Source organism: Clavelina lepadiformis, chromosome 6, assembly GCF_947623445.1.
Source record: "Clavelina lepadiformis chromosome 6, kaClaLepa1.1, whole genome shotgun sequence".
Taxonomy (NCBI): Eukaryota; Metazoa; Chordata; class Ascidiacea; order Aplousobranchia; family Clavelinidae; genus Clavelina; species Clavelina lepadiformis.
The window spans coordinates 9,125,640-9,142,625 of record NC_135245.1 but is presented as its reverse complement, the minus strand read 5'-3'; the positions used below and the strand labels follow the sequence as shown (position 1 = coordinate 9,142,625).

At 37.3% G+C, this 16,986-nt stretch overlaps 1 protein-coding gene and 1 non-coding gene across 4 annotated transcripts in view; one reads left to right on the top strand and one right to left on the bottom strand.

Moving 5' to 3' along the window:
* LOC143461909 (stabilin-2-like) overlaps positions 1 to 16,986 on the top strand; it is a 208,184-nt gene that overhangs the window by 29,440 nt on the left and 161,758 nt on the right. For all 3 annotated transcript variants that reach the window (XM_076959847.1, XM_076959848.1, XM_076959849.1), the window contains exons 5-6: positions 5,207 to 5,302; positions 16,608 to 16,793. In XM_076959847.1, the coding sequence (XP_076815962.1) occupies positions 5,207 to 5,302; positions 16,608 to 16,793 (282 nt within the window). The remainder of the gene's footprint in view (positions 1 to 5,206; positions 5,303 to 16,607; positions 16,794 to 16,986) is intronic.
* Positions 9,313 to 9,466, bottom strand: LOC143463691 (5.8S ribosomal RNA). The gene has a single exon (XR_013118445.1). It is a non-coding gene; the product is annotated as a 5.8S ribosomal RNA (ribosomal RNA).

The following is a 16,986-nucleotide window of genomic DNA, read 5'->3' as shown; positions in this document are numbered from 1 at the left end:
TTAACGATGGTGCAAGCAAAGTTTTGTGGCGATTAGTACTAGTTGTCCAGGTGATGAGCATTTATCTTGTCTAAGTTGTGTTTGCTTTATGAGCACATTTTTCAGCCATAGTCGTCATGTAAGCCAGTCGTTACTCAGTCACCCGGACAAGATGACAGCCCATGAGTCGAGCAGCCACTGACTTGTGCTGTCATGTAGAGCTTGCAGGCCGTGTATTCCATAGGGAGAATGATTAATAGAAAAGTCAAATATAGTATTGTTTGCATTTTTCTCATCAGTGCTACATTGACAAGCTGCAGAGTTAACCACTTCCCATTTGTATAGAGTGGAAATGCCCGACAAACGTTTACTGGCGATTAAACCACACACAGGCCATATTTAGTGGCAAAAATATGGTGGGGTTTAAGGTCGGCGGCTTTGGCTTTCGTTCAGGTGTTTCAATGAAGTCACCTTCACTTAGCAAAATCACTGAGGCATGATAAACAATAAATGCTGTTATCAAACACCAATGAACTATGACCAGATCAACCAGTAGGTAAGGTATGGTCTTCTTTTCTTTCAAGTAAATTGGATATTCATAAGAGATGTTGTATGCATTTTTGTACTTGGCTCCAGCTTTGCTTGCTCTGGAAAGAACTGGCTGTACAGCCTAATCCTTTATATAAAGAACTAACTTTTTTATTGAGAAGGAACTTCTTGATCCAGGAAGATGATTTGCTTTGCTTATTGCTAGAATCATCATTTACTCTTTGTTCTTCAGAATCATCCTCGCTTGAATAGTCGACTTGAATTTTATCTGTTGAATCATCAGTCATTGTTGTATTCCTGTTCACATCATTCCAGTAACCTGTACTTTCACTGGCAATTCCTGGATAAACATGTTGAACTCTGCAAGAGTGAGCTTTCACATACTGGCCTCCATGACGCTGAAACACAACTGGCCCGCTTTGGCCTAAAACATGAGCGGGACCATTCCACTCATTTTGGTCAGCTGTTTATGGTATACAGTATACACTATACATTATCTCTAATATCAAAATTCTCATCAGTTGACTTGGTCTGCTTCCTCAAAGCCCGGCGTATCTTGTGAGAAGATTCAGCAGTTACAAACGCTGGTGTATTGTCTCTCTACACAGAAGGTAAACTTGGGGTACGTCCCAAAGCCAATTGCGTAGGAATAAAACCCTTATTAGTAACCCTTGACGGACTTAACCTTATATAGAATGTTGCCTAGAACCATATTGTACCTTTTCATAAAGCCCATTACTTCATAGAACGTAAGCAGGGGTCATTAATGTCGTTATATTAAAATTTCATTGAAATTTTCTGCCAAGGCAAGATCAACTGCATCTAGGTGGAGGTATTTTATGTCTAAGACAAATATTACCAGATTTTTCTATGTCTTGTACTGTCTGAGACAAATCCTTGTTCGATGCAATAGCATTCCCCAAAAGTCCATTCAGATTGTCGGCAGATGCATGCCCAAATTGCTTGTGTAGCTTGCTTATAGTCTTCAATCTTTCACACTCTTTCAAGCATAGACACCTTAAATAGAAGGACTGGTAACTTCTATGCTCGGTATCTGGAACTTGGGTCCCAAGTTGGAACTTGGGTCCCATCATAATTTGTGTCAAATACATGGTAAAACCTTCATTCTGGTGTCTCTTGGGGGGTTTTGAAGGGTGAGGAATTACTTTTTCATACTTTTAACCTTCTACAAAGTCATCTGAAGGTCATCTAAAGGTCATCTAAAGGTCAAATCACGAAAAAATAGTCCAAAATCACTCAAAATATTGCATATTTTCCCACTTAAACAACTGAAACACACAGTATGTTCCCCTGTGACTGAATTAAAATGTATTCATGGACAGTTTAGCCTGAATATTTCAACACGAACAATGAAATTTGTGAAACAACAATGAAAAACAACAACAAACAACAATGAAATTTGTGAAACAACTATGAAAAACAACAACAAACAACAATGAAATTTGTAGAAATGAGTAATCAAAATACTTGTTGGCATACTAAAGATACTTGTTCAGTTTTTAGTAGAGAGTTTTTCTTTTCTTCTCAAACAGCCGAGTTGTCTTTCTTTGTCACTGTTGTCAAGCACAAATGCTTTCAAAAGAATGTTTGATAAAGTAAAACATGCTCCTTGAATTACAACCATTGGACTATCAATACGACGCAAAGCATGGTTGAGATGAGCTCGGCAACAATGCAAGTTGCACTTACCAAACAGTTTATAGGCTGAGTGTACAAAATGTACTGTTGAGAGTAGAGGTACAGTTAGTCCACCTCTATTTAAGTTTGTGAGAAACTCCGAATTAATCCGATGGTCGTCATCATTTTCAGTTTCGATACACAAGATATTAGCTGGATATTTGTGTTCCAAATATCCAGCTAGAAAAATACATTTATGCTTGACACTGTCATTAGATTGCACTAGGTCTTCAGTGTCAGCAATGGTGATGTCAAATTGATTATCGTCAATGCAAATGTTAGAGGTGCAAGGCACATCATGAGACTCGCACGGAGTTGACTCATATTTTAAAAGTGCATGGAGATTTTTGGTTTTTGCAGCTGCCTTGATATCTACAATGTCAATATAGAAATTACCTCCACTGCGTTGTCTGGCTTGACCAAAGAACTTTTCAAGGGCCTCATCAGCAAACACACCAGGTAGAACGTAGATGAAGTTGTGCTGAGTCAGTAGCAACTCTGCGGCTTCGATGTTGGCTCTTGTAGACACTACAAATGCTTCTGCAGTTTGATTAGTAAGCTTCTGCGTCCGACCTCGACCACCTGACCATGCACAAGAGGATATAATGTCACAAGTTTCATTAAGTTTCTTGAAACTAGTGCAGTTCTTGGTCCATGGTTGACGACACTCATCACGCATGTTAATACCAGAATATCGATCTTTCACATTCATCATGTGAAACCAATCAGTGATGAGTTTGACAAAAATGATGGTGCCCTCGTTAATGCCAAGTTTATCCTTTAGAGTTGAAAGAGCAGCAACTGTCTTGTCATTGAAGATCTGGCATACAAAAGGCACGCTTTGTCTCTGCAAAGATTTTGGGTACACAGCTGTGTATGTGATCTTGGTAAGACGGATGCTGTTTTTCCGGTCTTCATTGTACAGTGCTTCTATGTCCTTCCATCGTGCAATATATGTGTTTCCATCTTTTGTGAAAGAAAGTTCCTTATCATGCACCGTTATCCAGTTATTTCTTATATTTTTAAAAGAATGAACGTAGTCAAAAACAAGGAAAGCATAAGAATTTATAGCGTCAATAAAGACTTTACCAGGGCCATGTAATTTACCATAAACTGCAACATTTGTATTGCAATTATCACCTACACAAGAAATTATACTACCACCAGCATTTTTTACCGCTACTAGAGCTTCCAATAGAATTTTCTTGAGTTGATCTGAATTAAGTTTTGCAACAGGGTAAATGCGTAGTATATATCTAGGGCCACCAAAATGGCAGACAACTTCAATCACCAAAGCATGTGTTGCAAGAACTTCGGCATCACCAGAACCATTTTGCGCATAACCAACAACACGACCACCTGAGTACCTAAGTGTTTCTGTGAGCTTTACTTCATCAAAAAGAATGTTGACGAGACACTGCTGAGGTTGAAGCTTTTGGAAAAGTTGCTCTAAGTTTTCATCATGGAAACAACAGGAGAGTAGTTTTTTCAACAGTTCCACTCTCGGTAAAACAATTGAACCGGACTTTCGTACCATTTTATATGCAGCTGGAGAAATGTTATGAAGTTCGGCAGCAAGAATATAAAGATTTTTGTCAAAACGTCGACCTTCTGGAGGAGTGAGCAGTAACTGTAACTGAGCATAAATAAACTGGAAATGAGGCGAATCAGAACAGCTCATGCTATTCAATTCCTCTACAGCACTTTTTAGATAGTCTGTATCTTTGAACTCATACTCAGTAATGCATGACAGAATTTTGTCTAACTGTGACCACTTACTAAGAAGGCTATTCTTTTGCAGACAACCAGCTTTGAAAAAATATGTTTTAGGTATGTCCTTTCCATTTTTCTCAACACATTTAAGATGCAAAAATCCAAATGACGATTGAACGCGTTGAAAATGAAGAAATTGAATAACAGAACGTCCTTTTGCATCAGTTTTAGAAATGTAAATGTCATCACTATCACAAAAAAAAAGATGATCCTTTGAGAAATGCTGCTTGATTTCATTACAAAAAGAAGAAAAGTCAGCTATCTTATCCAGGCCTTCAGTACGGAATCGTTCCTTTTCAGCTCTCGCCTCTGCTGAAGCAGTTCTAGGCCTAGTTCTGGGTGCTGAGGAGACCTGCTTTAAGCATGACTTTAAAACTCCAGGGAAAATGGACGGTGGTTGGCTTGGTCTTTTTCCACCTTTAACTGAAATCCATTTACAGTCAAAATGATTAGCACAAGCATAGATCTGCTTAAGCTGTAGCAAACTAGAACGTTCATTTGGCATGGCATCAATCCAGCGGTTTCGTTCTACTTCATCAGTTGGAAATGATACCACTTTAGAGTACGGTTCCTCCCTGTAATTGCCTCGACAACCATATACATTACATTTCTTAGGCATTGTGTGTTATTAACAGAGACCCCTGAAAAAACTTTGTTCCGATTATGAAATAGAAAAAAAGAAAAGTTGCTTTAAAAAATTACCCTACTCTATCGGCATTGCCATAGCCTATAATTGGTTTCATCGTCACATGTGCTTATTTATCAGCTATTGAAGCAGTTAGAAAGCTTTAAAGTCACATATGCTTGTCTGCATGCCTTATTTTAAATATTTATACAGTTCTTTTCCAAAATTCAAAAGATTCGCGGCACACCTGAGAATCTGTGACGGCGCACTAGTATCTGTGATTGGGACCCAAGTTCCGTAACCCGAGAGTGCGAGTTACTAGTCCTTCTATTTAAGGTGTCTATGCTTTCAAGTATATTTCGCAATCATGTATATTTCAATGAGTTTTTCCTACATGTACGCTTTTGGCCAATGGATAACAAGTGTTTTAGTTGCTGAAGGTTTTTATTTTTTTCACTTTTTCTACTGTTTTGAATTGAACTTCAAATCTTATTTGACACAGCAGGCCTACAACTTGATAATTGAACAGAAAATAAATGTCTAGGCAAATTGACGTTTTAAACTGTTCCATTTAATTTATAGCTTGTGCATGTGTTCATGGAAAATGTGACAGTGGTGTGGATAGACCAGGGACCTGTTCATGTAACGGTGGTTATGGTGGAGCTTTATGTGACACAGGTTAGTGCAGTAAAGTAAAATTAATTGTAATGTTTGTTTAAATGTTAGTGATTGCTTTTTTTGGAAAGTTGTTCTGACTTTATTTCTATAAAGAATTGCATGTGTGTAGAATTGCATGTTACAAAATAAATTGCTTAATAAGTCCATCCGTTTATTAAATTCATTTTGTCTGGGACAGAATTGCTCCACCTTAAATACGATATAAAATTTTTGTTATTAAAAGTTTGACCCCACCTTATAAGTTCATTTTCAATGTTAACTGCAATGTACTTGTAAATGAACGAAAGGTTATTCTGACATAACCTACTGGTTTTGAATGTATCACCATTTGAATGATATGATAAGGAAATGGATAGTGAAGAACTAAATTACAGAATCTCTCAGTGGAATATGCAACAGAAAACTTCATCTGTTATAAATTTACTCAAATAGAACATGCAAATTTTGGTTAACAAGCACTTTTTCAGTTAAAAGCTAAACAGAACAGAACCGACAAACATAATGGCATTAGCTACAACACTGCCCTAGGTACAGCGCAACTAGCCACGTGTCTCATTGATGTCAATTATTTATTAAGTATCAAAACCACCAGGGAACGACAAAGAATAATTGATGTCATTAATTATGACAAGAATAACAATCAGGTAAGATACAAATAGGCAATGATACACCAAGGAAAAAATGTATTTTTACAGATAATTTTTACGGAATGTATCTATGAAGTATCATTTCAAAATCAACTTATTTCATTGTCTTAATTAAAGAGTTGTTTAAATGTATTTCTGTTTATTTATTTAAAATAAGAATATGTTTTATGTAACCATTTTTAGGTTCAGTAATAGGTATGAAACTAAAACAAACGGTCACAAATTGATAAGAGCCCTTTTTGACAATAAGGCTTTGTCAGCAAGCTTGTCACAACTGTCGTATATTACATTGGAAGAGTGCTGTTGTTATCACAGGTACTTGTATCAAAGCCACCTTTTCAATCAGTCTCTCGCTTATGCTAAATCAAACCATGAAACACGCTTATCATAACAAAAAAAGAAGGTCACTCCAAGGGTGTTGTAGCATCTCAATTATGACGCAATTACTACAGTAATGCAAAATTAAATTTGTGAAAACACCCATCACTAGAAAGAACACTTGGATTTATAAAAAAAATCCAACAAAAATTTAACTTCTGAACAAATTTTAAAACGCCGACAAAAATTCTGTTGTGTATACTAAAAAACTGTCATGACACCAAAAAATAGTTTACATTGCTCAAGATATCGGTTTACCTATCATCAGCTCTTTTTACACTTTTGTATATCGTAGGATAATATTGCAAGCGCATAACCCTGGTTGGCTGAATGCCGAACACCTTTGAATATTGACTGATCACAGGCCAACAAAAATATTTTTTTTTTAAAAGGCATGATATGTTAGATTGATTTAGGGGTATATCAGGGGCGCTGAGTCCGAAAATGCCTTTACTTTTTCTGAATTGGCTCTAGTTTTTGAGATATTGGTTTTTCCTCAATATGCCATGAAAAGTTAGAAATGTATGCTAGTGAGTAACATAGGTTAATAAAAACTGAAACCATGTGAAGCAGCTATTTAGTTTTGCCCAATTGTTGAGTTGTCTGGCACAAATTTCTCGCTTGGGAGGTAAATAAGACCTTAGATTAGTTTATATCATCTCCCATCAAGCACTAACATAAGCCTTAACATCAACACATAGCATAACATTCTTGATTCGGCAACAAAAATAACGTTTTACGGGGACAGAGAAGAAATGTTAATGCAATTTTTCTCTCAAGAAGATAATTTTGTGTACTGTAAAAACATCGAAGGACTTCTTTCATCTCTTTCAACTACTTGAGTATAAACCAAAAGAATGGAGGTTATTCATTGACAGCTCCAAAAATTGCTTGAAATGTGTGCTACTTCACAACGAAAATAAGTTTGCCTGTGTTGCAATTGGCCACTCAGTCGTTTTAAAGGAACACTACCGAAGTGTAAAGATGATCTTGAAGAAACTTTCTTATACTGAGCATAACTGGGAGATATGCGTTGATTTGAAAATGTTCAACTTTCTCTTAGGACAACAAGGCGGCTACACCAAGTATCTTTGCTTTATTTGTTACAGGGATAGTCGGGCCACTGATCAACGCTGGATTAAAAAGGGAATGGCCCATACGTGAACAGCTTGTGGACGGAGATAAAAACATTGTAAATGAACCTTTGGTCAGTCGTGATCGCATCATTTTACACACACTGCACATCAAATTGGGTTTGATGAAACAATTTGTCAAGGCCTTAGATAAAGATGGTGCTTGTTTTGATCACCTCTGCAAAGTATTTCCTGGTCTTAGCATTGAAAAGCTGAAAGCAGGAATTTTTGATGGGCCACAAATATGAAATTAATTTAAGATTAAGTTTTTCCAACACATATGACTGAAGTTGAGAAGGCAGCCTGGCACTCTTTTGTTGCAATTGTAAAAGGATTTCTTGGAAACACAAAAGCAAGCAACTATGTGGATCTCATGGAAGTAAAGCTTACAAACTTTCAAGCTCTTGTATCAAGAATGAGCATAAAAGTTTACTATCTATTCAGTCACTTTGATCGCTTCCTCGAAAACTCGGAAACATGAGTGAAGAACAAGGTGAAAGGTTTCACCAAGATATCAAATTCATGGATGAAAGATATCAAGGTAGATGTGATACTCACATGATGGCAGATTACTGCTGGTGCCTAATTCAAAGCTGTCCACAACAAGACTACAGGCGAAAGTCGTACAATAGAACTTTCCTGCAGATGACTTTAAGTTAATTTGAGTAATTAACTAGAGTGCATCTAAGAACTTCATTAATGCACATCCTGAGATGGGTATATTTCTTCGTATAGTGTTTTGCTTTGAATACTCCGTGGCAAATGAAAAAAATTGATTGCTTGTTTATTTCGTCTGTTTTTACAAATTGTCGTCTTTCTTGTGTAGGCTTAGGCATACTTGGTTTGTTATTACCAAATTACTGCTATTTATTGTTCACTTCAAGCAAGTTTTAATGTGGTATTGGAAGCTTAGTCTCACACATTGCAATATGTTAGGAGAATCTGTTGAAAATACGAATAAATGGGGCATTTTTTGTGTTGAATATATGGAAAAGAATAGATTTATGCAGCACTTCTTCATTTAGCTAATCTCACTGTGTCTTTAGCTTTTGCTCATTCTTGTGGTTTTAGTGCAGATAAACTTACAACAACATTTAATATAGGCTGTTCCTTAAGATAAAATGCAACCTACCTTCAAAATTAAAAGGTACCAAAAATATCGAAATTCGCTAATATCTTAAAAACTAGAGCCAATTTGCAAAAACTAATGGCATTTTCGAGCTCAGTACCCCTGATATACTCTAAAATCGTTCTTAGCTTCCATGCCAAAATTTTTTTGTTGGCTAGTACAGTACTTCCTCGATTATCCGGTCAAGTTGGGTCAATATTTTCAAAAATCTGACCGGATAAGCAAAAAAAACGGATAATTGAATTTGTATTTTTACATCATTACGCCATGGGCCTGACACCCGCTATGGGACGAAGCCTCGATCAGAAGGACGCGGGCGATCCGCGACGTGCGCAAGACGAATTCTATACGCCACAATTCCGGAGCGCTCCAAAAGCGACCGGATTCGGCGATGGGCTCATCCCGCTTCACTCGCCTTTACTGAGGGAATCCTCGTTAGTTTCTTTTCCTCCGCTTAGTAATATGCTTAAATTCAGCGGGTAGTCTCGTCCGACCTCAGGCCGAAATGTAAGAGACGTCACACGTGCCGAGGACCGACGACATTCGCGATCGATCGCGGCGACTTGGCGAAACGAGGACACCTCTTCGAGGTCGATCCGCCGCCGCCGCGCTCTCCGATCGCGTGCCGGACCCTTGCTGACTTCGACGGGACGGCGGAGACACAGGTCTCCGTCCGACTCCGCATTCGCCCGGGCGACGGGCGCGCCGGGATTGCTTTTCAGACGACCCTGAGGCGGGCGTGGTCCCGGGATTAACCCGAGGCCGCAATTCGCGTTCAGAACGTCGATGCTCAATGTGTCCTGCAATTCACACTAATTCACGCAGCTAGCTGCGTCCTTCATCGACTCGCGAGCCGAGTGATCCACCGCCAAGAGCCATCATCGTTTATCGTTTCAGCTTCTACGAAGCAGTCACAGGTTTGAATGTGAGTGCCGAGCGGACGATCTGACGACCATCACTTGAAACCGCGGGGGTACTCGACGCCCGTGAAAGACTTGTGCCTTGTCGAGCGCCTCAACGGGCGCGTCTTGACCTCGACAAGCGCGAGAGGCGGCCGGTTTCCCGGCGACGCCGCCGCAGCTCGAGCGGGAGCCTCCGTTCGTTTCGATAATGATCCTTCCGCAGGTTCACCTACGGAAACCTTGTTACGACTTTTACTTCCTCTAAATGATCAAGTTAGATCGTCTTTTCGGACACCGGTTCGGCCGTTGCCAGCCGCTCCGGGTCCAATCGGAGGACCTCACTAAACCATTCAATCGGTAGTAGCTACGGCGGCGGTTCAACGTCAATTGAAAAATAAAAACCAGAGTAATCTCACGCATATGATAGTTGCAAGTGCAATCATGCGAAGTAAAACGACCTCCCAAAGTCATTGATCACTCGGCCGGATAATCGAATGCCGGTTAAACGAGGGACGGATAATCGAGGAAGTACTGTATAATTAATCAGAATCACTTTTTACCAGTTATCATCAGCTAATTCTTTCTTGCATTGAACTGCTAGTAACAACTCTACTTCCACAGAACTTTCACTAATATCATTATGATGGTCAACTACACATCCCTGGTGTGTTGTCATCTGAGTCGGATTCAACTTCCTTATTTGGGAGACTTCTTGAAACTTTTTCAACATGTTTGCATGAAATGTTTGCTCTTTCCCAATGACATTCAACACAAAATCACACAAGTTCTGCTTTTCCCTATTACGAAAAACAGTCCCTTCTACTGCACTTGTCTTGATGTAACGGTTTTATATGTTAACTAACCATTACTAAAAAATTATCAGAATGTTGCTATTTATGATTAAACAAGACTTAAAGTATGGTCGCCGTACTAACGTCTGAGACTGATTGCTCTAATGATTAATAGTTATCCTTAATGTTGATCCTACACTCAATGCTATCTTTCCAAAACGACCTCTAATAACTTACCAACAACCTCCCAAGCAAAGAAATCTCCTGACATCTGAAGATGTGAGGAACATTTCCCTGCTAGAACACATTAGATGTCAACTGTGTGCTTATATCCACACAACTGACTGACTAGTCGACCCTAATGGATATATGTATTTCATCAGTGGAAGATTTCTATGCAAAAGCACTAACATTATCTGTACCATCTGCCGTCAACTCTGCTGCACGGCACTTTACATGGGATAAACAAGATCAACCTTGAGGAAACGGTTCACAGATCACAGTAAGCGATATCCGTCATGAACGTAACCATAAACTCATAGCTGAACATTTCAATTCACCGGCCACAACATCAACAGTTTTCGCATGACTGTATCACAAAAATTAATTTTTAATAAATACCTTGATTGTAGAATTGAGGAACAGCACACTGTTCTCGTCTTTAATCACATTAATGGCAACGTTGACGGAGATGCCAGTTTTATTGGCCTTTTGTAATAAAATATTCCTGTTTTGATTTTAATACAGTACAGCTTTATTCTCATTTTTCTTTTATTTAGCAACTGCTTTTATTTAATTTTGTTACGTCATTCAGGATGCATGTAGTTATCACTCCACAATGGCGTTTGTTCTTTCAAAGCAAATTACCTAGTAATTTTGAAATATTTTTTGCCATTTTTTAGTGCACTTAGAGAAGCAAGCTTATGTTTGTGAAATCTTGTGTAGAAGATAGTTATTAACATATCGGTTAATAGTTAGTAACATATCACAGCAACAGTATCTTAGTAACATATTATATTTAACATAATAAACCTTGTAAATGACACACGACTGAACATCAATGAATGACGTACACCAAATAGCACATCAGAATAAGGATCATCAAAAAAGACTGAATACAGTATCACCAAACATACTGATTTATACTAAATGAGTCGTTATGTAATTACATTAGCCTTTACCCCTAAATTGATTCTAGAATATTCTGATGTAGTTGCATGACTTAAAGTACACTAATGATTGGGTAATAGTCAGGTTATAATCTTCACAGCAGATGGAATCTAATAAAAATCGCACTGCAAAGCTCGCAGAACAGCAATGTGCAACAAAACATAGTTAACGACTTGGTGTTAACAAAGTGTAATTCCCATTCACACATTCCCAATACGGTGTAAGATCCCTGTTTTTCAAAAAAATCAGCCAATTAATGAGAGGGTGCTTAAACGCCCGACAAAAAACCTGTCCAAAATATTTTTCTTTTTTTGCCTGAATTGCTTCAGATAATGTGTGTTTGGAGTGCTACCACCAAGAACTTAACACACCAATGCATTATCTAGGCCAAGGGTCTCAAACACGCGGCCCGCAACAACGTTTTGTGCGGCCCGCGTACTGGATTTTCAAGTATTTGACAATTCAGATTTGAAAAGTTAAAATTCACTCTAAAATTGCTCCAAATATTTGAAACTACTCATTAAACTTTTCTATCTCATCACTTTCAAACTTTACCATTTATGCGGTGAAAGATCTGGTATTATGTCACCTTGCCTATTCACTTTTGCACAGTTGTCACAATAACGTTAGAAATTGCACCAGTCAGGTGTTAGTGGAATTGGTCATAATGTTCAAATTGGTTGTCGAGGTGTAGGCTAGCCTAGTATTGAATAAATTGCTATAGTTTAAAAAGCTAAATTACACATGTCTTCTGCTTCGAAAAAAAGAAAAATCACAGACGAAAGGAGAGTTTTTCAAGATAAGTGGTAGGAGTTATATTTTATCACCGCGGTCAGAGATACTAGTTATTGCCTTATTTTCCAGCAAAAGATAGCTGTTATGAAGGAGTATAACATGCGTCGGCACTTCGAAACAATGCACCGCGATAAATATGATGCTTACCAGGGCAAAGTAAGAGAAGAAAAAGTTAAACAACTGAAATCAGCATTTTGCAAACAAAGAAGTTTCTTTGCCAATATTAATCAGTCCAACGAAGATTCTGCAAAAACGAGTTTTGTTATTAGTGAAATGATAGCAAAGTCATCACGGCCTTTTACCAAGGGTTTGTTCATAAAAGAATGCCTTGTAAAAGCAAGTGACATTTTATGTCCAGGTAAAAAAACTGTTTGAAGGCATAAGCTTATCCCCAAATACAGTTGCAAGTAGGCTCACAGATTTAGCTGCAAATGTGGAGAAACAATTAGTTGCAACGGTAAAAGACTTCGAAGCATTTTCGATTGCCCTTGATGAGAGCACAGATGTGTCCGACACCGCACAATGTGCTGTGTTTATCAGGGGTGTAGCCTGCATTCTAAATCTGACGGAAGGTCATGTATCACTGATGAACATCTGCAAAAAACTCTGAGATTGGTTTCTGCTGACAAGTTGAAGCCCAATATCGATGTCCTTGTCCATGAAAAACGCTGCCAGTTAAGTAGCCAGAACAAAAAATAACTAGTTTAAATCATCAGCCCATTTGCTTTATCTTTTTTGTGTTCTTGTTGGTTGACATTTCATTGTGAATTGCGGCCCTTGGGCATTATACACGTCCTCATTTGGCCCCCAGAGCAATTTGAGTTTGAGACCCTTGATCTAGGCTATTGGACGTTCTTAAACTGCTTTGCAGCATCGCGATTTCATTGTAATCCACATGCTTTCTGATAAGCGAAGAATCAAATAATAATTACTGCCAAGAATCCTAGTTGGGGTATTACATCAAGGTATTACATTACATCATTGTGCCAACTAGGTCAAATGACATCACCCCGAGGCTTATGACATCCCTTCACTACCATGTGATCGAGACAGAAAACACAAAAAGAAAAAAAATGAAGATATCAGCGGAGATCTGATTACAATGAAAATATTACGAAATCAAATAATAATAAGAAATAGTTACAAGATTTTTTGTAGGTTTTATAACGATTTCTATTTTTTTTTGTCAGAAGAGGTATGATTGAAACTGAAAGTACACAAAAAAAACAAGTACAATTACAAGAAGAAAATATTAAGAAAAATGACTATGATTACAATTACTATACAATTTGTTTCATCGACTTCCGAGTCAGTATTGTTCGGGTAGAAGGTCTGGCTGCACTTGGCGGAGGTTGTTGGAATGGTCCCAGCTGCCGATCTGATGATACCGAATCGGTCTCTGTAGGTCAGGTGTTATCAACAGATGTCTTAGTGGTTTTGGTCTTAGCATCGCCTTCTTCAATAGTTTTGTTTTGTTTCTTTGACTTCTTTGATTGTTGTTTATGAACAAGAAGTTCATTCAAAAATTATTAAGTCTTCTATGCTGCTGTTTGTTGCGAGCATCTCATCAATGGCTAAGGTACTGCTTAACTTGATCTTGATATCTTTTCTACCTAACTGGTTATAATGGACCCGTTGGTTAATTTTAAAAATCCATGTTTTCTCCACGAATTGGATAAAAGATTTTCAGTTTTTTAATACTCCGGTGCAACCTGACTTTCATAAGACAATCACTATTTTGCCATTTACTATGCCTTTTGCTAAAGGTAAGTTGTTCTCCATTGCCCTATTTTGTGAAGACAAAATTAACTCCATATTGCATTCTGCGAAACTGGATTGTTTCATTGACTGCTGCAGTGGCACTTTTTGCACTTATTACCTAAATTTGCACCAACTGTTCAGATTCAAGTTGTAAACTCACTGCACTTAAGCTAAACGCAAGATTCAAAGGGCCTTCCCTTCTTTTGGTTTTGCATTATGCTATTTCATATGATAACCCCTTCTCATTTAGGTCATATTTGTTCAAAAGACATTCCTTCAACCGATCATAGTACATGGCGTCATCATCCGAAAGCTTACAATATATGTGAAGAGCACACCCAGTCAACACAGCGCTGAGCTGTAGCTCATTTTGACCTATCCTATTCACAAGATGTGCAAATGCAGTAGGTGGTTATCCAGTTCATTACTGCCATGAATTAGTGAGGTTAGCTTTGTTGCCTTTGTCTTGATGAAGCCCATGATTGCCTGGATCTGTAGCACCACATTCAGCACTGGTACCAGCAAAAAACCAAAGACTTCTAGATAGACGAAATGTGCACTCAGACTGCAAGCAAAAGCCGTTGACAACAACATTAAAACATATTTTTAATGTTAAAATTGCCTGGGTATTTATAACTCTAATGTAAGGGAAGTGCTGAATTTTCTTTTGTACCTGACATACTGTGTTGTTTCGCGACTAACTCACTTGTGAATACTTTTTTTGTTTGTGATTGTGCTTACCACAACCAGGAAAATTATTTGCATGTCTTTTTTTATTGTAATGTTAACCTTAAAAAGGCGTTTTACCCCATAATAATCATTTATTCACCTGCACTTCAATCATGTTCAAATAATATGCAGCTGTGGCTAATGCAATGCATTTAAATAAAATGTACTGTAGTTGCATTTGAGCACCTGCTATATTGCTCTGAAAAATACAGTGTGCTATCAAAACTGTTTGTTGAAATTAGCTTGCTTTATTGGAATAGCTGCATTAAAAAAAGTCTATCAAAAATCTTTATTAATTACTTTAGTAATTAAAAGCAAATTGTAACACAAAAATTTTAAACATATAAGTGGTATAATAAGCAAACAATTAGAGACCCACGTTTTAGAGTTTTAATTAAATAAGAACAAATAAAAAGTTAACAGTTATTACAGTACATGTACATTTGACATCATTCATTTCACATGCATCTACTCATTAGCTCTAATGCATCTACTGATGAGCTATTGGCCTTGTAACAGTTTGGTAGTAAACTCACAACGATGGAGTTCTACAAAAACATCTTACTTACAGATGTGATATAACAAAGATATAAAATTTTCAATATAACAAGTCGTATACCATTGTAATGTAACTGCTAATGTGAAACCTAGTTACACGACCCCTTACCTTTTTTTGCAATTTCTATTGTATATCACAGTGTTAGGAAAACATATTTAACTTTTTTCATCCACAACCAAACACACTTGTGGTTGTAACTGACCTACTGTAAATACTTAATACTAGTGCAGCAATTTCTGGTTGGTAGATAATGTGTCTGCTTCAATAAACTCCACTTGACCTGACTTCCACTTTCCATGTCCTTCTCTGCCAGCAATAGTTGCTGACAAATGTTAGGATAAAAACTAAAATTAAAACTTTTCGCACTAGTGAAAACATTAAACATTATGTGACATTTTATCAGCACAAACATTTAAACAGCACTCCCAATAGTTATTATTATACATGAGTAATGCACTGAGAAGTCGGAAAAGTTACTGGGTATCACCGTGTGGAGCTAAACGCCACACTGTGTTAAATATTAATGTTACAGAATTTAGGTCTTTTTTGACAGCAGTCACTAGAATTTCAATGAAGAAATCTTCTATTTTAGCTATTATCTAGCGTGCTAGCCTATTTATTAGAAATGTTAGTAATCAGACTTGTTTTCCGTTAAACATTTCTCAAAACTTAATTACGTATCTTTAACAACGTAATGTGTGACCTACTTTTTTGTAACGATATTCCTCGTTGACTTCATGTAATAAGATGCCATTTTGACGATATCACTACCATACTTTCTACTCCATTTGTGCTGGATAAATTGACTGTGAAATGAAATTACAACTAGTTGTGAGTGTGATTGGGACACTCCTGTAAAATTTGGCTTCATATAGTGGTCAATGCAGCCAAACAGCAGTTGCTGTTTATTTAACTCTTGTCTATTCCATTGAGCAGTAGTTTTTGTCAATGAAGAGCATTTACGTCACAGACCAAATGTTTTTTCTGCTATTGCTATTTTCTGGCTTCAGAAAACTAGTGTGGTCCAAGAGTCAACAGCAGATATGGCATGCATTTCCATTGTGTTTACATTATGAGTGCAGAGAAGTTTAAAAGTTAGTTTGTGATATTTGGTGTGAATTAAATTTATTCAAGAAATAGGTTGTGTAATAACTCATAATGTAATTCATGCTAAATGTTCCTAACATTAGCTGTGTCATTTAGTAATGTAAATTTCAAAAATATTGGGACTGCAGTACTAGATAGTTTATGTATTTGTGAAGTGAATCTGCTTATTTTCTGTTATTGTAAAGGATTATTTTTTAAATAAAGTTCTTTTGGAATGTGCGCAAATGGACTGTCACGTGTACTCACGTTGTCTGAATGAAAGTGGAACTCTGACATGCCTGTGTAATCCCGGTTATGAAGGAAATGGTACTGTTTGCAATGCTATTGATCCTTGTGGTGGTAGTTCCAATTTATGCCATCAATATGCATATTGCTTGCATACAGGCCCAGGTAAATTTGCAAAGATTTTTCTTTTGTAAACCAAATTTTTACTTAATAATACTATTTATGAAGGTTGATTACAGTTATTTGTTAGAAGTTAAACTGACGTGTTTCAAACATAACTATTTTTTCTCTTATATAGTCCTTTTTTCAGAGCAACTACAGTCGAATTAGAGGTAGAGTTAAGTAGCAGCTAATATGG